At 32.6% G+C, this 25,006-nt stretch overlaps 1 protein-coding gene across 1 annotated transcript; it reads right to left on the bottom strand.

Annotated features, from left to right (window-relative positions):
- Positions 1 to 3,593: 3,593 nt before the first annotated feature.
- LOC139527463 (peroxisomal acyl-coenzyme A oxidase 3-like) lies at positions 3,594 to 24,950 on the bottom strand. The gene is made up of 13 exons (XM_071322933.1): positions 24,625 to 24,950; positions 20,041 to 20,346; positions 19,353 to 19,442; positions 17,987 to 18,219; positions 17,559 to 17,655; positions 16,651 to 16,833; positions 10,808 to 11,051; positions 9,704 to 9,826; positions 8,097 to 8,207; positions 7,365 to 7,519; positions 6,965 to 7,112; positions 4,565 to 4,719; positions 3,594 to 3,865 (listed from the first exon to the last, which is right to left on the bottom strand). The coding sequence occupies exons 1-13, from the start codon at positions 24,859 to 24,861 to the stop codon at positions 3,752 to 3,754; spliced, it is 2,196 nt and encodes a 731-aa protein (XP_071179034.1). The 5' UTR covers positions 24,862 to 24,950; the 3' UTR covers positions 3,594 to 3,751.
- Positions 24,951 to 25,006: the final 56 nt, after the last annotated feature.

Below are 25,006 nucleotides of genomic sequence, written 5' to 3'. Positions count from 1 at the left end.
AAAAAAAGAAGATGTGGTATGATTGCCAATGAGACAACTCTTCACAAGAGACCAAAATGACACAGAAATTAACAACTATAGGTCACTGTACGGCCTTTAACAATGGGCAAAGCCCATATCGCATAGTCAGCTATAAAAGGCCCTGAAATGACAATGTAAAACAATTCAAATTCATTTCAATGTTGTTTATTTGATTATTCCTGATTTTATAATCCCAAATCCTGGAAAAATTCATTTTTATGCCCCTGCTGTAGCACAGGTGCCATCAAGTTTTACCCTTGTCTGTCTGTAATATGTCTTTCCATCCATACATCCTGAAATTGGATTCTGTCCTCTAACTTTAGTTTGCCTCAACCAAATGTAATGAAACTTAAAGACAATGCTCATTACCACAAAACACAGATCAAGTTTGAATTTTGGTAATGTTGCTTTACTTGTTCTGTTCTAGAGTTATGCTTCTTTACAAATGGAAAAATTGCTAAAATTTTGTTTACCATTCTCTTAATAAGTTTAGTTTGTCTCAACCAAATGCTATTAAACTATAACACAATGCTAATCACCATAAAACACAGATCATGTTTGAATTTGCCATCACTTAAATGACTTTTACCTTTTGAGAGTTATGCCAACTACAAATGAAAAAATGCTGAATTTTTTGTTTCCATTTTCTTACTTTTGTTTGCCTCTACCAAATGTTATGAAACTTAAACACATTGCTTGTTACTACAAAACACAGAATTTTGGTGGCGTCGCTTTTACTGTTCTAGTTATGCCCCTCTACAAATGGAAAAATTGCTTAATTTTTAGTTTACGTTCTCTAACTTAATTTTGCCGTAACCAAATGCAATAAAACTTATAAGCAATGCTTATTACCACAAAATACAGATCAAGTTTGACTTTTACCCTTCTCAAGGTTATGTCCCTGTTTAACGTGATATGCAAGCGGAGACATCTTCAGTGTCCCATGGTCATATTCTCCATTTATCTTGATTTAAATTGTGGACAAAATTGACCTTTCAAAATTTCCAATTGGGGTCCTCTATGGGGAAAATCCCATGCAAATAGAAACAGTTGGCAGATATGTAAATGGTGTATGAAATTATCATTAGGTGAATATTTCTGTCTGGCTGTGCTCATCTAACCTTGAACTCAATTTCATTGTGTTGTTCTTTTATCAGATACCATAAGTAAAAGTTTCAGTATATGTGTACTAAATTGGTGAATGGAATAAAGATAGGGTGAACATGTTTGTTTGGCAGGGTTCATCTTTCAATGACCTCAGTTCCATGTTGTTGTCAGTTTCTCAGATACTATAGGCAAAAGTGTCAGTATATTTCGTGTATGGAATAATTGTAAGGGGTACATGTCCGTCTGATAGTGTTCATCTGACCTTGACACAATTTTCATACCCATTACAGGAATTAAAATCAATTAGTTATTGTTCTATATTGGTATCAATGGTTTGTTTTTAGTTGATCTTGAATTTTAATTAGGTGTACAAAAGATGTGATTATTCATTCACTTTTTTCAGCTAGTTTTCCTCCTTTTGTCATGAAAGAACATAAAATAACAAACAAAAATATTTCAAATTTCATTTTATCATGATTGTTTATTGTTATTAATTCTGAATGGTAAAAAAAATGACTGATACTGGCAAGCGTAAGCATACATATACAGTTATTCCTTAAATAATCATGGTATGCATTCCAGGCGTTCTGGAAAAATGCTGGTATAAATCTTTTGAGCACCAAAATTTTCATACGAGTGACAGAAGTTTTGAATTTGCACTACACATAATAGTGAAATAGGAAAATGAAGATTTCAAGAACTCTGTCATTCTAATAAAAACTCATTAAATGTAATGCTTTTCGTTCTGAATACAAATGTACTATTAACATGACTATTAATACATCCCTAAATCTGCCTCTGGTTGAGACTCCACTAACATCAGATTTTCTTCTTCTTCTTTAAAATCACATAAAATTCTACAAAAACAGACTGGAACCTTTCTTTTCAAGGTATGTGGAACACATCAGAACCCTCTTTTGTCAATTTTGGGACAAGTGTCAACTTAGGGACGACATCAAAAGTTCAATGAAGGATAAAAAACTTAATTCACATAGTTTTTTCACTGACCCCTCCACCCCCCTCTTAACTTAATTTGGGAAAAATTGATTTACCTATATGGATATATGTAAAATCGATTTTAAATTAACAAAACTTGCAGCAATGTTAACCCCCCCCCAAACTATTTGATTTAAGTTTTTTACCTTACATCACAGACTACAATCAATAAAACAAACAACATACAAAATAAAATTACATGATGCTGGAATGTGCTGTAGGTATTACATGTTACTTATATTGGAATCTCATGGTTATCGATAAATTCTGATTAACACTACTGTAGACATGTATATTTTGCAATTTCTATACATAAATATTTTGCCTCGAGATTAAATTCTTGCTTTCACAATAAGCACTTCACATCGAAACGTTGTAATGATTCTACAAACTTTTTGGCCAAGTGAAATTTTCACAAAATTAACTTTCGTGTTTGTCTCACATCTTCTTATATCTATTGACAGTGTCCCAAATTAACCCAATTAGAAATTTCTACCTACTGTGAAATATTGATACATAAGAATAAACAAAATAACAATCATTGGTAAATAAAACCTATACATGAAAAAGGTTAAACAATACAGTATTAAATAATCAAATAAATATTATTTGAACATTAATCATTTTAATTTAGTCAATTAAATATAAAATTTAAGTTATGATATAAATTAATGAAATTATGAGGTACATTGTATATGTCAAATTGATAGCAACCCAACAAAAAATTACTAAAAACACACCAAAAATTTATACTAGAATTTTGTCCAAAAGTGCAGTTTAATTGGTATAATATAAATATGAAATTCTTTTTGTTCATTATTTGTAAATCAGACACTTAAATATAAAACATCATCAACAGAATATATCATGACATGTTACAGTAATATATATATGCGTATAAAGTCTTAGTCCAAAAACTTGTGCATGTTTTCAAACAAACAACATGTCCATACTTACATATGAATACATTACAATATAAAAACATATAATAATCAATACAATAATATATCAACGAGGTAAAATATCAATGTACTATTTAAAATCATTCTTTACAACAATTTAATAAAATTGAGCAAATTTTTATTGATTGGAATGAGTTGTGCTTCCAACGTCAATGTGATATAACGATTTAAACAAATGAATTGAATTACCTCTTTTTGCTTCATGGTATAGAATCCAATTATCTCCCCTTGAAATTGTCAGATTAACATTATTTTGCTTTATGCTGCTGTTTAATTCAATTATCTCCCCTTGAAATTGTCAGATTAACATTATTTTGCTTTATGCTGCTGTATAATTCAATTATCTCCCCTTAGAAAACCATAATTTTGAATAGTGTCCTATCTTTTTTAAGGGGTATATGTGCTTACAAGATATATTAATAAATGATCTGACAAAGGGACAGGGTGATTGATTCCTGTTTATTTTCCAATAATTTGTTAACTACAGGTGTATTGATTATTCATTCCTTTTCCAATAAATTTTCGGTAAAATTTAGTACATTGTTATATCAACTTGAAATCACATTTGCTTTGGATCTTTTCTGGCAGTTTTGACTCTGGTCTGAATTTTAACCAATCACAGATTACTTCACAAAGTTCTGCCACCAATTAGTCTATCAGACAATTTACAGCTTGGCTTTACAGCCAATCACAGGTTTGTTTACAAATTCCTGCCACCAATCAGGTCTTTCAAAACAGTTTGGTGTGTTAATCATGGCATTATACAAGTTTTTGTAAATCTGAAATACACAAATGAATAAATCTTATATTTAAGTATTTCTTAAGCTGATGTCCTACAAATTAATCATACTGCAACAACTGTGACTACTGCATTAGATTTACCACTGGGTTTGTACTTTCATGGGCGACATGACAGGTGCCAAATGTGGAGCAGGATCTGCCTATCCTTAAGGAGCACCCAAGATTGACAATGGTTTTTTGTGAGTTTGACATGCTCAGTCTTCGCTTTTCTCAGTTGTGCTCTATATGCTGTTGTTTGGTCTTTTATTATTTCTTTGTGTTGTCAATTTGCATACCCGCCAACTGTCACTATTTGCAAGGGATTTCCCCCATGGAGGCTCCCAAGTGGAAATTTTGTAAGAGCGATTTTGTCCACTATTTTAGAGAAAACAATTAATTTAAACAATGGCTATGAGCTTGTAAAAGCATAAAGAAACCAAAAAACAACATAAGAATATATTTGAAGGCCCCTTGAAGGTTTTGTAGAACTATAAGAACCATCTTTCACGTAAAACCCCCATGGGCATTTTGAAAAGTTGGCAGGTATGAATTTGTATTAGACTAATGAGTTTGAATGTCCCTTTGGTACCTTTCACCTCTCATTTTCATGTATATAAGTTCCTGGCAGTTCTAATTCAATGGGCTGTCATAAAAAAAATCAAAATGAACCCTAGACCGATGAGCCTAATGATTCTAACCTCTCCATCCGATTGTCCTATTGGTGAATTCAGTATGAAATCTGTTGGAGCTACAGCATCAGCCAGCGCCACAGCATCATCTTTCAGCTCTGTACACAAACGTAAAATAGCCTCCCTGATAACTTGAGGTGGATTACTTCCAGTGATGTAACCTCCTATGAAATAAAAAAATATAAAATAACCTACAGTGTAACCTGCCTAATCCGACATCTAAGTATTCTGATATCCTGCTTTAACCAACCTATTTTCATGGTCCCAAAATATGCTTATACACAAACATAATTTGGTCTCCCTGATAACAGACCTGCTTACTTAAACATTCTATGCGGATTAACCCACTGGAGAAGTTGACCTGATTCCTGTAATCATCCGGAAAAAAACCACTTCAAAACAGGCAATTAACTTATGTTCAGTATAGTTGTTGTTTGTTGGTGTGGTTCATAAGTGTTTTCATTTCTATTTTTCATATAGATTAGACCATTGGTTTTCCCGTTTGAATGGTTTTACACTAGTAATTTTTGGGGATCTTTATATCTTGCTGTTTGGTGTGGGTCCAGGCTCTGTGTTGAAGGCCATACTTTGACCTATAATTGTTTACTTCTACAAACTTGGATGGAGTGTTGTCTTATAGTCACTCATACCAATGTTTTTATATCTATTCATAGTTCTTTTAAAAATTGAATAATTAACACTTATGACATGCAGAACAGATTTATTACATTCTCTTGTGCTTTAAATCACCCATGTTTTTTTTTAAGTTGGCAGATACGTTTCATTATAAATATACCATGACCTAAAGTTGTCAGACTGTTAGATCCCACAGACCTACTAAATTTAATTCATCATCCAGCAAATAAATTCAATGTTGATATACCTTGGCATAAAGTTGTCAGATTTATTCTAGGTTCATAAGACATTATGTGTTTTTAACATACATATATAGCATTCTGTCAATATACCTTGGTATAAAGTTGTCAGATTTATTCTAGGTTCATAAGACCTTATGTGTTTTTAACATACATATATAGCATTCTGTCAATATACCTTAATAAAGTTGTCAGATTTATTCTAGGTTCATAAGACCTTATGTGTTTTTAACATTCATATATAGCATTCTGTCAATATACCTTGGTATAAAGTTGTCAGATTTATTCTTGGTCCATAAGACTTTGTGTGTTTTTAACATATATTTAGCATTCTGTCAATATACCTTGGTATAAAGTTGTCAGATTTATTCTTGGTCCATAAGACTTTGTGTTTTTAACATATATATAGCATTCTGTCAATATACCTTGGTATAAAGTTGTCAGATTTATTCTAGGTCCATAAGACTTTGTGTGTTTTTAACATATATATAGCATTCTGTCAATATACCTTGGTATAAAGTTGTCAGATTTATTCTAGGTCCATAAGACTTTGTGTGTTTTTAACATATATATAGCATTCTGTCAATATACCTTGGTATAAAGTTGTCAGATTTATTCTAGGTCCATAAGACTTTGTGTGTTTTTAACATATATATAGCATTCAGTCAATATACCTTGGTATAAAGTTGTCAGATTTATTCTAGGTCCATAAGACTTTGTGTTTTTAACATATATATAGCATTCTGTCAATATACCTTGGTATAAAGTTGTCAGATTTATTCTAGGTCCATTAGACTTTGTGTGTTTTTAACATTCATATATAGCATTCTGTCAATATACCTTGGTATAAAGTTGTCAGATTTATTCTAGGTCCATAAGACTTTGTGTGTTTTTAACATATATATAGCATTCTGTCAATATATCTTGGTATAAAGTTGTCAGATTTATTCTAGGTCCATAAGACTTTGTGTTTTTAACATATATATAGCATTCTGTCAATATACCTTGGTATAAAGTTGTCAGATTTATTCTAGGTCCATAAGACTTTGTGTTTTTAACATATATATAGCATTCTGTCAATATACCTTGGTATAAAGTTGTCAGATTTATTCTAGGTCCATAAGACTTTGTGTGTTTTTAACATATATATAGCATTCTGTCAATATACCTTGTTATAAAGTTGTCAGATTTATTCTAGGTCCATAAGACCTTGTGTGTTTTTAACAAATATTTAGCATTCTGTCAATATACCTTGGTATAAAGTTGTCAGAGCTACTGCAAATTCAGAAATTATTGCATGCATTTGTAATTGGATTTTTCAAGAATGGACAAAATATGCAAGTTAAAATATTGCGATTTCTTAAAAAATTTGCATACAGGTCTATGTTTCAGTTATCAGAATGCAAGTTCTTATTATTGCAACACTCATACAGCTGCAATATTTGAATTAATAAAAACCATGCAATAATTTCTGAATTAACACTATTAAATTTAACTTAGAATCCAGAAAATTAAATTCTATGTTGCTATATACCTTGATATAAAGTTGTTAGATGTTGTTCCAATCTCCACAAACCAAACAGAGAACATATTCTAGTTAGTACGGGTCGTAGTTCTGACGGGACATCTTCTCCGTTCTTCCCTTCCTGTAAAACTTTATAAAATCTCTCTAAAACAGTCATCTGAAATTTAAAAGAAAATATTGAAGAAATATTCTGGAACAATATTATGACAACTGTGTAATTAAGAAGGTGCATTCTATAGCATCAATATAATTTTGAGATGCGGAATATGCCTTTATTTTTTTAAGTGTGTGTTTTGTATAACTTCATTTCCATCAAATTTTGGGCTCTACTTAATAAACTGTTGAAATCAAAATATGCTTGACTTTCAAATTTTGTTGATACCACCAAATACTGGAAAATGATTCCTACCTCAATAAAAGCAATGGCTAGAGTCCTGCAGTAATACACTTGGCTGTCATTCCTGGCAGAGAAGCCATCTTTTCCTTTGTCCAGTTGTTGTTTAAGTCTGGCATCACTATCCACTAATAATCTTACAACTAACCATCTATAGGCTTCCAGTGAAACTGAAAAACACATGTTATAATTCATTACAACTACATCATTACTTCTACTAGTTTTAATTGGTATGCAGATCAGTATAATAGAACTTGATTCCTTGTTTATTCTTCTTCAAGTATCTTATTGTCTCGATCAAATTCATTCACTTTCTGTCTAGATTGATTAGTTAGTTGCTATGAAATAAAGAAGATGTTGTTTGATTGCCAAACTAATGACCTGATTTTAGTTCAAATACAATAACCAAGTTGTTTGTTTAATATCCAGTCGCAAATAAATAATAAATGCATGTACATGTGTGTGTGCTACTTTCAGGTTTAATACAGTCCTCAACACTTTGAATGTATGTGTGTGGGTATGTGTGTTACTTTCCTACAGGTCTAACACATTCTTCCACATTTCTCACTTGGAATGTATGTGTATGTGTGGGTATGTGTGAGTAACTTGCCTTCAGGTCTAATACAGTCTTCTACACTTTGAATGTATGTGTGTGTGTGTGTGCATGTTATGTTCCTACAGGTTTAACAGTCTTCCACACTTCTCACTTGGACTGTGTGTGTGTGTGTTTGTGTGTGAGTTACCAACCTTCAGGTCTAAGACAGTCTTCTACACTTCTCACTTGGAATTTAGTTTTCAGCAAACTATCAAGATCATTCAAAAAGTTAATACTTCCCAACGGACTTGACACCTTTTTACCTGAAAAATATGTAATTTTCACTTAACATAATGGTGTATCACAATTCATGTTTAAAATTAATATATCAATTGAACTTTATATTGAGGTTTTCATCTAGTCAAACAGGGCTCACGCTACCAGGCGACTTGGGCGAAGAAGTCGCCTTCCCGACCGTCACTTCGCTTTCCCCGACCCCCAAAAGCGAAAACAAGTCGCCCTGTTCTTGACGATAGTCGCTTTCAGTCGCTTCCGTCATCGGACATTTTCAATTTTTGCCAAGTTGATGAAACATAATTTTTTTATTGATAATTAAAGAAATTCAGACATAAACGATTCATTATCTTTTGAAAAGAGGTTGAAGCATTGTCTTCGCAGTGTGTAGCAGGTTATTTGATAAAAATACAACTTTTTATCACTTCGTGCATTTCCGAGTTCCGGTGCTTGTTACTCGAAAACGTACATCAACCTCAATTTCGGCGGCAAAATAAGTTTGTTACTTCATTTAAACGTGATAAAAGTTGCCTCCAGTAAATTTTTAATCCATTTATTGCATTAAAAACGTCATGTTCCTTTCCAAATAACTTGTCAAACATCGTTTATTTTTGTAAATTTTCTTGCATTCGTCCGCCATTGACCGATTTCTAAACTCCGGATCTGACCGGGACCAGCTATGACCGAAATCCGTACTTTTACAATAATTACTACGGACGCACGGATGGAACAGCTGACAGAAGAATATTGATCCCAAAGGGAAAAATTACGCATTCCACACGCATTAAGAGACTTTTGGTTACATCTAATTGATTGGTGTATATAATTCCCTATATTTTTTATGGATTGTTTCAAACTATTGATTAAAGTTGCTTAACTCGGAGACTATTATACTATAAATATCAATATATTATGGCCCAGTTTAATAACTTTTATATTTTTTTTATGAGAAACACTGAATGTCATACACAAGATAATTTTTAATTAAATTGTAATTGATATATATTATAATTTCTTTACATTTTTTAAATTTTTTTTTTTTTTTTTAGTGCTAGATATTTAGTTGGTAGTTTCTCACAAGCTTAAACAACTTTTAATTTCAAATGTTACTTTAACTGTAATTTTTTTACTCAGATAGAATTGAACAATATAAAAAGAACATTATTTACATATGGCCCTTTATACTATTGTAAAATCCAAACATTGTATCGCACCGCGCGAATAAGCACTTCTCTTTCAAATCTCACCACTTCTCCCTATCAGTTTCAAAAAGAGAAGTCACTTCTCCCTATAATTCTGAAGTAGTGTGAGCCCTGGTCAAATGGTACACATACTTAATCATCTGGTCAAATCTATGTTAAGAAATTCTATAACTGTTTGATGCAAATTGACAAAACTTGGTTAAAGGTGAACATTTCTGATGCAATTATGCCAATAACAGTTCCCCTGACCTTTATTAGAAGAAGGAAACGTCCTATTATAATACAGCTCCCCTGACCTTTAGTACCAGGTGAGCAAAACTTACCACTCCTGACTTGTTCCAGGTTAGCTAACAGGTAATTACTGGTCTGTTGTAGTATCACGTTGTTATCACCCTCATACGTACAGTTAGTATCATTATCATTACGTATAGCACCAAGTCGGTTCACTGAAAAATGTAAATAAAATAATGAAAATATGGAGTTTAGTGAATATTATTAAAGAGAATTCTGTTTGGTAAAGTTTAAGAATTATTATATTTACATTTTCAAACTATGATTTACAGTTAGATAAGAGACATTTAGCAATCTGATATATTAGGACACCTCCTTTGTAACATAGTGAGTGACAGTGGTGAAGTCTAGTCAACTCTGTTTCTGGTGTGATTTGTATGGCTCTATCTTCAGTTTTTTATATAGATATAGGAAGATGTGGTATGAGTGCCAATGAGAAAAATCTCCATCCAGGTAACAATTTATAAAAGTAAACCATTATAGGTCAAGGTACGACCTTCAACAGGGAGCCTTGGCTCACACCGAGCAAGCTATAAAAGACCCCAAAATAATAAGTGTAAAACCATTCAAACGGGAAAACCAACAGTCTAATCTATCTAAAAATGAGAAACTAGAAACACTTAGGAACCACATAAACAGAGGACAACCACTGAACAGATTCCTATATCACTTTTTTTCATCTTTTTTTCTTTTAACAGTTGTGTTGTCTATTTCTCATTGACTTATATTAATCACAAAAATAATTATCAAAAATATCTTACCAAAAATAAGATACATTTAAAACTAACTTACAATGAAAATATGTATTGAATATAACTTTAAATATAAATATTCATAAAACTAAGAAAACATAAAAATATTCATAAAAACTCTCTTACCATAAAAAAGTATCCTGAAAAACTCTCTTACCATAAAAATATCCTTGAAAACTCTCTTACCATAAAAATATTCTTAAAACTCTCTTACCATAATAATATCTAAACTCTCTTACCATAAAATTATCCTTAAAAACTCTCTTACCATAAAAATATTCATAAAATCTCTCTTACAATAAAGATATTCATTAAAACTCTCTTACAATAAAAATATTCATAAAAACTCTCTTACCATAAAACTAGTTATAAAAACTCTCTTACCATAAAAGTAGCCATGACCTCCACATGCCTCCCTACATTCTTGTACAGCATCTCTGGCAATCCAACTGGCAAATGGTTTACTGGCACAAGACAAGGCATGGATTTCCTTGCCCAACTCTGCCTGTTCTTCTGAATTGTTGCCCAACATAAGGCCTATTCTCACACCCACAAAATCCATAAAGAAAGAGTCTGACCAATGTTCTAATACATAGGTAGCCGCAAGAAATGGCAAGAGTCTCCATTGCTGAAATAATATAATACATAAATGTATGTATCAGCAAAAAATTATTCTGTTTAATAATAAACAATATAACATAGCAGGTGAAATTCTCTGAATTAAAACAGGTATTGGCTCTGCTCATTGTAGAAGGCTGACCTATAATAAAATTGAGAATGGAAATGGGGAATCTTTCAAAGAGACGACAACCCGACCATAGAGAAGACAACAGTAGAAGGTCACCAACAGGTCTTCAATGCAGCTATAGTTTTTAATTTCTGTGTCATTTAGTCTCTTGTGGAGAGTTGTCTTATTAGCAATCATACTGCAACTTCTTTTCAAATTCTATGTATAGTATGATTTGGGCTCTTTTTTCTAGTGCTTGTTGTTTCATATAAATTGAATGTAATTTATAATATTATTATTGGTAGTTCTGCCTTACACTGAGTAGCATACTTTGTACTAAATAACTGCCTTGCCTGTATCAAGCCCCCCACCATAAACAAAACAGTTAATGGTCTTATGTGGAAAGTAATGGTTTATTTATAATGGTTTTTATAATGCTTTATTAAAGTTGTATTTCTTGTTTTGTAGATTGGTGTACCGTATATTTGTATGTTTTAACAGATTGCTGTGATCGAGCCTGTATGTTTTAACGGATTGCTGTGATCAAGCCTGTATGTTTTAACAGATTGCTGTGATCCAGCCTGTATGTTTTTACAGATTACTGTTATCCAGCCTGTAGGTTTTAACAGACTGCTGTGATCGAGCCTGTAGGTTTTAAGGGATTGCTGTAATCGAGCCTGTATGTTTTAACAGATTACAGTGATTGAGCCTGTATGTTTTAACAGATTGCTTTGATCGAGCCTGTATGTTTTAAAGGATTGCTGTGATCGAGCCTGTATGTTTTAACAGATTGCTGTGATCGAGCCTGTATGTTTTAAAGGGTTGCTGTGATCGAGCCTGTATGTTTTAAAGGATTGCTGTGATCAAGCCTATATGTTTTAACGCATTGCTGTGATCGAGTCTGTATGTTTTAACAGATTGCTGTGATCGAGCCTGTATGTTTTAACCGATTGCTGTGATAGAGCCTGTATGTTTTAACCGATTGCTGTGATAGAGCCTGTATGTTTTAAACCATTGCTGTAATCCAGCCTATATGTTTTAAAGCATTGCTGTGATCAAGTCTGAATGTTTTAACTGATTGCTGTGATGGAGCCTGTATGTTTTAAAGGATTGCTGTGATCGAGTCTGTATGTTTTATAGGATTGCTGTGATCAAGCCTATATGTTTTAACGGATTGGTGTGATCGAGCCTGTATGTTTTAATGGATTGCTGTGATCGAGCCTGTATGTTTTAATGGATTGCTGTGATTGAGTCTGTATGTTTTATAGGATTGCTGTGATCAAGCCTGTATGTTTTAAAGGATTGCTGTGATCGAGCCTGTATGACTGTTTGATACATAATAAGTAACGACTGAGAATAATGTCATGTTATACATTGGTTAATAAAAAGTATGCTACCCTCACATGGAGAGCTCATTTGAAGTATGCTACCCTCACATGGAGAGCTCATTTAAAGTATCTTACCCTCACATGGCGAGCTCAATTAAAGTATGCTACCATCACATGGAGAGCTCATTTAAAGTACGAGACCTTCACATGGAGAGCTCATTTGATGTATGTGCAAACACAAAGCGAGAACGTCACTTATTTCTTATATTGTAACATAAAGACTTTGTGACGTGTCACTTGTATACCTGGACTTCTGTAGATCAGTGATTTTGCTAGCGCTCGTCACTTTCATATTTTACGAAAGGGTTTTCTCATTGACGAAAGTATTTCAAATCAATTTCGTCACTTTAATTTTGAAAGGGTAAAAAAAATTTCGCAATAAAAACTATAAATCTACCGGTCTTCATGTTTTTGACAAGTTTATGACCTCCAGGTAATTAACATTTTCAACAGGTGGTACAAGTTGTGATTACAACTAATCCGCTTATTGCCATCAGATGGGTCACTTATCCGTAATTTATTAATTAACCCCATAATTGAATGACCATCATAATTATTTCCCCAGGAAAATCAGTCAGTCAGCATTTCAACAACCAGGAGTATAATTTCATCATTTAATCAAAAATGTAACAACCCGGACAGTTTCGTATTTGAATTTCAATATTTTCCAAACGATCACAATCTGAAGTTAGTTTGTCGTAGATTCATCATTCGAAGGCATTTTCGTCATATTTAATTTAAATTTTCATCAAAAACTTTCGACAATTTCCATTTAAAATAAAGAACTTTAATGTGTTTATTCAAAAAGTTCCAGAGAAATGTTAAACAGGTGTGTTCTACGCATGCGTGAAAGTATTCCTTTGACTATTTATAGACATTAAAAATGTAAAATACGAAATCATTTAGAATCAATTAAACGAGAGAGACAAAATATACATCTCTTACTAAAGTTATTTAAATCGAAAAATGATAACTTTCTGATGAATCCGGACTCGTTTTGAATTTATTATCAACGTGTCACTTCCCGTTTTCGTTTCAAGTTAAAATCAAAAGTAGTAAACGTGGTCTATTGTTGATTTGTTTACAACCTCCTTTCAGTCATTATAGTCGTTCCAAAAAGGATTTTATACATTTCCAACTTGATAGAAATGATTTCCAAATATCGACTTAGACGTTTTATAAGGATAATGATTATGCAGTGAAATAATCATTGCAAATTAATTTCTGCTGTGATTCCTTGTTTAAAAAAAAATAGAATCCTACTTTTGTTGATCAGGAATGACCCCTGGAACAAACTGAAGAGAAAATGTGAACTAAATTTCTGGATTCCATGTCAGAATCTTTCATAATAATGGCCAATACAGTCAAATCATACAATAACTGCCAATCATACTGGTGCCTCAATCCCTTAAAATCTGACCAAGTCAAAAGATGAAGCTAGTAATATACATCATTGGTCCATTGCTTTTACACAAAATAAGGTTGATTTTAATAGCGCGCAAAAGTGACTAAAGCCCTCAAAATCCTAGCTTAAACCCTGCTGTAGAAAGATTACACAAATTAGAAAATGCAATGTTTTCTCACTTAACTCATGTATTCCCGACATTTTGGTGCCGTGACCAGGATTTGAATAAGCTGAAATCAATTAGGAAAGCGAACAGAAGTGTAGTTACAAGACATTTACGGAAAATTGACGATTTGAAAAACAAAGCAGAGTAGAGAGGGTAGATATTTAAGCAACATTCAAAAGTGTGGAACAAAAGAAAAAATTTTTGTAAGATTTAAATCAAAAAATTATAAGTGCAATCTATACAGAGGATATTGAAGAAAAAATTCTTAATACAGATGAGTATAATTTAGATTTAGAAACTAAACTAAAACACTTGCATATATTCATGCAGAGTTTAGACAATTCCAATAATCATTAAAATCAGCAGTCTACTTCATCATATCAAACATTAAATTATGAAGCACCACCTTTCATTCAAACTTCATGTATTGAAAATCAGAAACAGAGTTTTATCGAATCATAGATGCACTGTCAACGTTCAGCAATCAAACACACCACCTTCGAATTTTAACTTTGCCAAATTTCAGTGGAAATATTCTTGAATGGCAATCTTTCTGGGACTCGGAAGTACATATGAATACAAGTCTACCAGACATTCAGAAATTCGATTATTTAAAATCACTACTTGAAGGTTAAGCAACGCATACTATTGATGGTTTCGCATTGACAAACCCTTATTATAAGGTGGCAGTTAACGTATTAAAAGAAAGATACGGACAATCAAGTAAGATTACACAAGCACACATGAAAGCATTGCTAGACATCCCCCCTGCAAATAATGATTTAGTTAGTTAACACGTCTTTTATGACGGTTTAGAGGCATCCTTACGCGGGTTAGAAGCGTTAGGCCAATCACAAGACAATAACGGCACATTACTAGTCTCAATAATTGTGAGTAAGCTTCCCGGAGAAGTAAGGCAACATCTAGCACGAGAACATGGATCAAGTACTTGGACTTAATCAGATTTATGCAAATCTATTCAGAATGAGATCAATATTATAGAAGCAGGTCAGGATTACGGTATCCGACAAAGCTATTCCACAACGCCTATATATGTTTCTCGTAGAAACCCATGAATCTTACGAAAAAGAATCATATACGCTAAGAAAAGTCGATTATGTAAACAGGAACCAATGTGTTCTAACAGGGAGACCATGTATATACTGTCAAGAAATCCCTGCACTGGCGAACTGTACACAGATCACAGACACAAAAGAACAAATGACTCGTGAAACGGAGAAATCTTTGCTTTAATTGTTTCGGTAAGCACCGAGTCAATGAATGTAACTCTAGACATGTATGCCGTCATTGCAAGAGAAAACATCATATGAGCATATGAATCAACGGTTGATAACAGAAATAATTATGTCTAAAGTGGAACTTACATGAATCAATTCGCAAATGGTATCAAAAACAAGGAACATGAACATTCATTCCACTGAATCATCACAATCCTTAAATGTTAACATTGTGAATGATAAAGAGTTAAAAACAGAAGAAGACACAAAAGTTCTTCACACATCGCATAAGCACATTCTACCGTATTATTAAAAACAGTAGTTGCACCCTTTTGGTCTGATCATCAAGGTATCGACGCAAATATACTTTTTGATGAAGGCGGACAACATTCGTTTATAACAGATCATCTTACTATGAAACTAAAACTGATGGTCGACAACACAGAAACTATAAAACTATCATGCTTCAGAGACCCTGGCAATACTATAAAACACCTAGGTAAAGGTACATTACTGGTCGAGACAGAGACAAAACAGAAAATAGCAATTGATTGACTTGTAGTACCGAAAATAGCTGTTCTGTTTAAAAATCATATCCGCAAATTAAAATTAGACTTGACTGAAAACAAGTACATGTATCTACAAGGATTAAATCTGGCTCATACGATCACAGAAAAAGTATATTCAAAATTGATGTTTTGATAGTAGCAGATTACTATTGGCAGTTTGTTGGAGACCAAATCATCTGCGGAGATGGACCTTCAGCAGTAAAATCAAATCTAGGTTACCTTTTATCCGTTCTGTTAAAGGAAACAAGTATCGTGAAAGCTTATGACAATGTCATAAAGAATAAAGAGCAAAGAAATTTCATTGGAAGAATTAAAGACGAGGGATATAACAGAAAAACAAAACATTACATACCTCACCACCGAGTTAGAAAAAAAAGATGTGTGTGAACAAAGTCATTATACCGTCCAAGATGAACCTACCAGCAAATCGAGATGATGAAGAACATATGCAAAAAGTTAACTACCCTTTTATATGAGCTGTGAATCGTTTTTAAGTGTTAAAGCGTTAAATTTTAATACCACTATACAGAGACAGTAATTATTTTCTATACATAGAAACTTTAATTTTCAAGCGTAAATATTTTTAATTTGAAATTACTTATTCACATTTTGAGATTGTATTGTATATAGAATATTATCTTTTTGCGTGCATATAATTTCTGTTCCTTTATAAAGTCGGGTCAATTAGAACATAATTTGCATACCTCTCCCTCCCCTATTTCTCTACACCTTACCTGAAGTTGATATTCAAGGACAGGTATTTCTTCTTTGCCTGGAGGTCCAAATTGTCTCCTAGCAGCAGAGTACCGTATAGCTATAGGCATACACAGCTTCAAATTACAAGTGCACATTCCTGTAATACCTACTCTACCACCAGACAGAGCTCCCAGCGAGGCACCAAATCTTTTGTTTGGGTCCTATAATAAATAGTATCATGCAACTGTAAATTTAGTACTTATTGCAATGTTTTTACTAATGTGGTAATTATATAAATGAAGCATTATGTGGTTCAAAATTTCTGAAGCGATTTTCCTCCATAGATCATTTGCGATCTCATTAATTAAATTTCACATTTTTGCCAGAGGTCAAGGATTTTCAATAGTAAATTTGTTTTTAGAATTCACATTAATTTGGTAATTTTGTTTATACCCTGGTCTTTATTATCACTGTATCATCTTTTATTTTTTAAACAAATACCAATAATCTAAATTTAAGGTGGTATGAAACACTACAGGGAGATAAGTCTTTAAAGATCAGCTTAATGTTTTAATCACATTTTTTTGTTAAGGAAATATTAAGCTTCTCAATAATCAAAATTAGTGTTCGTCACACTGCTAATGAATACCAAATAAATGTTAATAAGACAGTGACCCATAAACACAAAACATCATCCCTGTATGGAAGCATTTTCACTGTATCGCAAAGTATGACAACCTCTGAATGAATATAAACCAAGATTCTAAACAAGTTGGGATTTATTTTAACAAAAACACCAGAAACCAAAAAAGTCCTAAATTAGACAAAACATGTCCTTCTGATGTATTCATACTTGACATCTGATCCTAAGACTAAAGGTTAAATTCTGTCTAAAAACAAGGGAAGTAATACTCCTAACTTCAACAAATTCTTATTTATTTCTTACCTTATATGGAGTGACATAGGTCCCATTTTCTAAAACATCACCTGTTCTGTTCAATAAGTATTCTCGTGGAATTCGGTAATTGTTAAAATGCATAAAACTGAAAGAAAAAAATTACATTGTTAATGTAACTATTTCAAATATGTGTATTGTTAGAATAAAACATTTTACTATAGATACGAATTAGCATTTAAATGTAAACATTATAAATGAGCTGTTTAACTATACTTCAACACTGAATTACATGTATCCTCCTCTAATGGGTTTTATTGCTTTTAAGTATGCATTGCGAAGTTACAATTATTATTGAAAATGCATGCATAGAACATATTTATATCAGGTATGAAAACACATGATTTGGCCAGATATAAATAAATTAGTTTTGTCTAAATATTTTAATACTGTAGTATAAATTTACATGTAAATCTTACCCATTATCTAGACCATTGAGTCCTAATTTTTCACCCTGGTCCCCGACAACCACTCCTGGGTAACTACGTAGTGTTTCTGGGTCTCTGACTGGTACAACAAAGGAATGGAGGCCATGACACTTGCCGTCAGGGGTATATAACTGGGCATACGTCAGAGCATGTGTAGCGTTCTTACCCAAGTTACCCGACCAAATCTTTGTTGCTTCAAAATCTGGAGTGTTTAATTTAAATTCCTGAAAATAGAAGAGCACATATATATTAATCATGATTTCTGCTATCATCTTAATTTATTATTAAACAAATTTATAAACTTGTGAATATACTTTTATCCCTTATCACATTTTGCCTGCCATTACTAAACATCACAGACGTTCTCAGTACAAGTGTGTACTTAATCAGAAAAATGTCTGACATAATAATTTAATTTTTCACCGAACTAGTACACATTTTATATTTTAGGGCCAGCTGAGGCCCACCTCTGACTTTGGGATTATCTTGTGGCATTGAAGACTCATAAGTAGCCTTCAGCTGTTATCTGCTCTTTGGTTGGAATGCTGTCCAATTGACATACAAATGTATTCCTCATTTCCATTTTCAATTTTAAAAGTGATTATTGTATGATGTCAAGTGTCACAAATTCTGAATAGTGATATGGTCTACACTATATTAATTTAAAGTTATATGAAATAAATTTCTGGGGATTATAATGTTTAGCAAATCATTGAACTAATGCATGCATATAAACTAAACTTAGTCTTTTAGTTTTTTTTTCTATTCATAATGAGTCTTTGAGGTATAATGCACAAAAAACATTTTATTCATCAAAAATCTTGGCTGCTACTTTACTTCTGGGTTTTTGTGACGAAGTTAAGCAATTATAACACTCAATACAGAACCAAGGAGCTAGCAATTGAAAAATAAGTAAGATACATGTTAAAGTGATGGTTATAATTTTAATATATATATTGTCCATGCCTATAGATGATTTACTCAGGGTTTGCCTTTTTTGACTTATTCATTGTTCTGTTTACACATGTTTATATATGGTCGACTCAGGGTTTGCTTTTGCAAGATTCTTTTTCATTAAGGTTTAATAAAGACAATTTAGTCACAGTTCTTTGTGGACAGGTTTCACTGTAACTTGATTTTATGTCTGACATTTGGCTAATCATTTCACCTGAATGTGATCACTGTCAGCGTTTGTAGTATTGTTTACTGGTTCATCATTCTGAATATGCATGTAATATTTGCCACTGGATATAAAGCAAACAACAATAAAGCAATCTTAGTGCTCTTTCCTAAGTGTTTTAAGTAATGGTCTATTTGTTTTTACCTGAGTTTTTGAGTATAATCTATTTGTTCTTACCTGAGTTTTTGGATCATATGTAGCTGTGGTCCTCATAGCTTTTGTATTACTTCCATGACTAAGCTCTGTTAGTGAGAAACAACCAAAATACTGAAAAACATGTACATGTAATCAGATATATTAGAAATATAAATAAGCATCTTTTCTTGATGAGCGTACACATCTTACAAAACTAAAAATGGCAATATTATGAAGACAAGATTCTAAAGACTTCTGACTAAAATGGTTTTCCATAGATTATACTGAAGCAAATATTTTTTTTTTAAGTTAAAAGCACCTACTAGTAGGTTTCTATTCAAGGACCATTCTCTGCATGTCATGTCTTTTAAGGACACAAAAATAGCATCTTCCTGCATCACATACATTTATTTGTAAGTATAAAGGTCATTAAAAAGGTCAACATATCAGCAAATCAAGATTTTCTATTGAGTAGATATGCAAAAACATTATAGGTCAAAGTATGGTCTTCAACACGGAGCCTTGGCTCACAAAGTACAGCAAGCTATAAAGGGCCCCAAAAATTACTAGTGTAAACCATTCATATGAGAAAACCAATGGTCAACAAACTGTTACGGGAGTGTTCACTTTTCAGAAGTAAAAAGCAAAGTTGGAGACAATAACAAAAACTAACATAATTTATCCTTTTAATGTATATATACTTAAATCCCTAGAATTTTGACTGACTTACCTCAAATGTTTTAAATTTCTGAGCAATATCAGCATGTCTAGCTGTCCCTGAGGCTCCAATATTTCCTCCAGTGAACTCAACATTTAACTGAAACTTAGCCATCACTGACCAGTCATACATCCCTAGGGAGTCAGTGAAAATCTTGTGTTTTAATGGGTTACTGAATATTTCATCATCATTGAGTAAGTCATATTCAAATAATCTTTTCACTCGTAAAAATGTCTTTCTTCTCTGTTCCTCTAATGATTCAGTTATCATGGACTGAGAAAATATCGGGTCTTTTTCCAAAGTAGTCCATATTTTATTCTGAAAGTAAACATGAGATTTTAAGTACCTGATATTGCATTTACTAGAACTTAAAATGGTGAACCTGAAGGCTCTTGTATCAAGATTTGAACTGAAAACAAAAATTCTACTTTTTTCAGTCAAGTATTTTTATAAATTAGTTGTGAGATGAAAAGTTTAATTTAATACAGGACTATTATTGGGCAGACTTCAGACATTGAATGTAAAAAAAACAACAACATTTTAGCCTTCGAATGTTGTTCTATCATATCTTTCTATAACATGTACATTGTATTATAGTTTCTGCAAAAACACAATATACAAATGATAAATAATGGATAAAAATTAAGGAGTCAGTGGCCATATTTACTTTGTGTGCAAAAAAAGTTCATTGGCAAATTTTCAAAAGAGGTAAATTGACCATAAATGCCATGATCACTTTTTTGTAGATTTTATTTTGCTGAACATTTTTGTTCTTAACAGTGTTTGCAAAAAAGAAGGTAAAAACAATCTCTCCAGGGCAAGGGCAATAACTCCTATAATCTGCTAACTGAGGATTTCGCACACTTTTTTGTTCTGGACATTATTGCATTATTTGACATAATCAGCTTTTGAAAATATCATCTCAAATTAATATATATGAATGGTTAATTACATTTTATGACTTTTATCTGAAAAACTATTTAAGCTCTTAGACAGAACTAAAATGTAATAATTGTCAACTGATCTAATTCAAACAGGAAATATATCAGTAGCATTGGATATTAATCTTGTTGTTAGCGGTATATTTAATTACTGTCCTTGAAATATTGGTATTCCTGCCTTTAATCAATTTGAAAGTTTTTGGTTATCATCTTTAAAACTTTTAAAGAAAAATTAGAAAGAGAGATAATGTAAATACATGTTACCAGAAGTTCTTTTGATATAATTGATCAGTCACTTTGTCCTTTTCAAATTAGTACAACAAAAAATCCCTAACAACAGAACCAAAATGCGAAAACGTTACGTTCTTTGTTTACATTTCATATGACGTCATAACCTCACAACTAAATCCCTAACAACAGAACCAAAATCGGAAACGTTACAGTATTTCCGTTTCTCTTTTTAACATGTTTGATTTATAAAAAAAATCATACAGACTTCTTCCCCATTCACAGGTTATGCCTGCCTCATATTACTTTTTTTTCGGAATGATGCTCTTTTTGGAAATCTACAAGGGTGTCTTTAACATGCAAGAGATATATGGCTCTCTCTTAAGTTAACACGGGTCAGCCATTTATCGTCCCCTTTCGATGGACTATCATCGTTTCCTCAAAACCATATTCGCAAATGGTGTCAAGGGAGAGCTGAAAAATTATTAGTTCCATTGGAATTTTTCACAGGAACAAATTTTGGCTCACAATAGCAGCCCTCAAAATGCATTCACAGGGAAGATTCCACTATAAAGTTTAGGGCCGCTTAGCGGCCCAAAAAAATGTTTGTGAATATAAATTCCCAATTCAGGAAAATAAAACAAGAGTGCACACACTGAAATGTCTCGCCTTCTATACTAATCATTGATATTATGTTGATAGTCCTAAGTATATAGCTAAGCTTTATTACAACTGTCACATCAACTTAACATTAACCAAGACACTAAACAAAGACCAATGAACCTTGAGGTCAAGGTCAGATGAACCATGCCAGGCAGACATGTACAGCTAACAATGCTTCTATACAATATATATAGTTGACCCATTACTTATAGTTTAAGAAAAATACACCAAAATACAAAAACTTAACACTGTGCAATGAACCGTGAAAATGAGGTCACGGTCAAATAAAACCTGCGTAACTGACATAAAGATCATAAAATATTTCCATACACCAAATATAGTTGACCTATGGCATATAGTATTAGATTAAAAGATTAAAACTCAAAAACTTAACTTTGACCACTGAACCATGAAAATGAGGTCAAGGTCACATGACATCTGCCAGCTAGACATGTACACCTTACAATCATTCCATACAACAAATATAGTAGACCTATTGCATATAGTATGAGAAAAACAGACCAAAAACACAAAAATTTAACTATGTAATGACCACTGAACCATGAAAATGAGGTCAAGGTCAGATGACAGCTGCCAGTTGGACATGTACACCTTACAGTCCTTCCATACACCGAATATACTAGCCCTATTGCTTATAGTAACTGAGATATGGACTTGACCACCAAAACTTAACATTGATCACTGATCCATGAAATGAGGTTGAGGTCAATTGAAAACTGTGACAGACATGAGGACCTTGCAAGGTACGCACATATCAAATATAGTTACATGTATCCTATAACTTATAATAAAAGAGAATTCAACATTACAAAAAATTTGAACTTTTTTTTCAAGTGGTCACTGAACCATGAAAATGAGGTCAAGGACATTGGACATGTGACTGACGGAAACTTCGTAACATGAAGCATCTATATAAAAAGTATGAAGCATCCAGGTCTTCCACCTTCTAAAATATAAAGCTTTTAAAAAGTGAGCTAACGCCGCCGCCGCCGCTGGATTACTATTCCTATGTCGAGCTTTCGCAACAAAAGTTGCAGGCTCAACAATAAAAATCAGTATTTTCGGAAAAGTTTCAGTCATCGATTACGGCAAATATGATTTTTCATAGTTTGTCGTCAAAACATAGAAAATCTGGATAAGAATGCTGGCTACAATTGCATTTTATTAACAATGATTTAATTATGTCAACATGAGGTAAACAATTTTAGCAGCCGAATTCAATTGATTAAAATGTTTTGGGAGTATTTGATCTCGTAAATGTAGATAACTCAGCAGGTTGATTAAAACATGCTTTTTGTCAAAATGGGTGTCACAGCAGACCTCGGCAAAAAGCAAATTAAAATTTTTGTATAACATTGATGAATAAATTTTTATAGGCGCCAATCTCGTAAAAGCAGATTGCGCAATAGAGCCGGTTATGTTTTTGTTGAAAATAATGTTGATGATAGACCATTCATGAAATGACCCCCGAAATAGGATGTCATCAGTATAGATAAGTATAAGATATCTCATATGAGGCCTAGATTAATATATTGTTTGTTTCCCCAATCCCGACCCTGCCGAGCCAGGTGTGGGTAGGTAGGTAGGGAAATAATTTTATTTTTTCAAAAAGCTTGAACATTATCGGACGATCCAGCAAGCCTGAAACCAGAAATGAATAAAATAATATTTGACTTGGTTTTGACAATAAAATTTTATGAGAAGCACCATTTTTGCAGGGTCGGTCGGGATTGGGGAAACAAACAATATTTTATTTTAGGCCTGATATATAAGATAGCTTTTAAAAATGAAATTATAAAAGATATCTCATATATTAAATGAGATATCTTATATATTATACAAATATTATATATCATATAAGATACCTTATATATTATTAAATAATTTGAAATTCGAATAAATAGCTAAACGGCTTGCCATAGGTTTATGTTAGCTTGTATATATGTTTTTGTAATAGGCGTTGTTTACCAAAGTTAAGATGATAGTGAATCATGTGCAATGATATTAATGTATTACAACTTCCTGGTCTGAATCCAATAACTTCTTCAATCAGTGTACGTACAGGTGAAACTTAATATACATTTTCTGTTTTAACGGTATAATGATATTATTTCGTCTTAGATTGTATGCATAAAAAATTCCCAAATTGATGTTCAAGGGACCCATTTGGAAACACCTGGAATCATCCCTGATTCATACAGTTTACATGGTATTACTATTGCATGCTTACATCAAGCCTGAGACCATACATATTTTGTACATAAATTTATGTCAGGAAGATTAGTAGTTCCCGAGGCCATTATGTTAAAGAATAAATATCGGGTACTCAGACAGGTCAAGTCCAAATAATTATACCATAAAGAAAGGCTATTATTGATGTGACACATTCTTTGAAGGAAGGATTTTTTTTTTTACAGCCGTACAAATTGGCATAATTATTTGGACTTGGTAAATTATGCCAAGCACATTCTATCATCAGCATTCCGGAGCACCTGAGATCACCCCTAGTTTTTGGTGGGGTTCGTGTTGTTTATTCTTTAGTTTTCTATGTTGTGTCATGTGTACTATTGTTTTTCTGTTTGTCTTTTTCATTTTTAGCCATGGCGTTGTCAGTTTGTTTTAGATTTATGAGTTTGACTTTCCCTTTGGTATCTTTTGTCCTCTTTTGTCCCTCTTTTATTGATTTAATAGTAATTAAAAAAAAGGTAGACCTACATTAGCATGATTAAACAGGATTATTCACCTTAAATCTTAAAATCTCCTCTCCATCCATATAAATCTTCATGTTCCTCCAGTCAAATGATGACTTTTTCCTGTAATCATCTAATGGACCTTGTTTTGCTGGTCTCAGTATTTCTAAATCATACAGATTTTGTTCCATTGCTTCTGATTCATTCCCTGGGACTACGACTGCAGGATCCAAGGCTGAGTTTGTTTGCTGGTTCGAAGTCTGCCTAAAGGATACAGATTTCCTGCTCATATTGCACAAAATATTCTTAGAACAGCCGCAGTATGTAGTCGTCGTCTTGCATAAACTGTACAAAGTTCAGATTTGGATTGTGGTTGGGAAAAATGCTGAGACATTCCGTATTGAAAAATGATAAAATGCTAAAAGGAAGATTACA

Source organism: Mytilus edulis, chromosome 6, assembly GCF_963676685.1.
Source record: "Mytilus edulis chromosome 6, xbMytEdul2.2, whole genome shotgun sequence".
NCBI classification, from domain to species: domain Eukaryota; kingdom Metazoa; phylum Mollusca; class Bivalvia; order Mytilida; family Mytilidae; genus Mytilus; species Mytilus edulis.
This window is presented reverse-complemented; position numbering and strand designations above follow the sequence as displayed.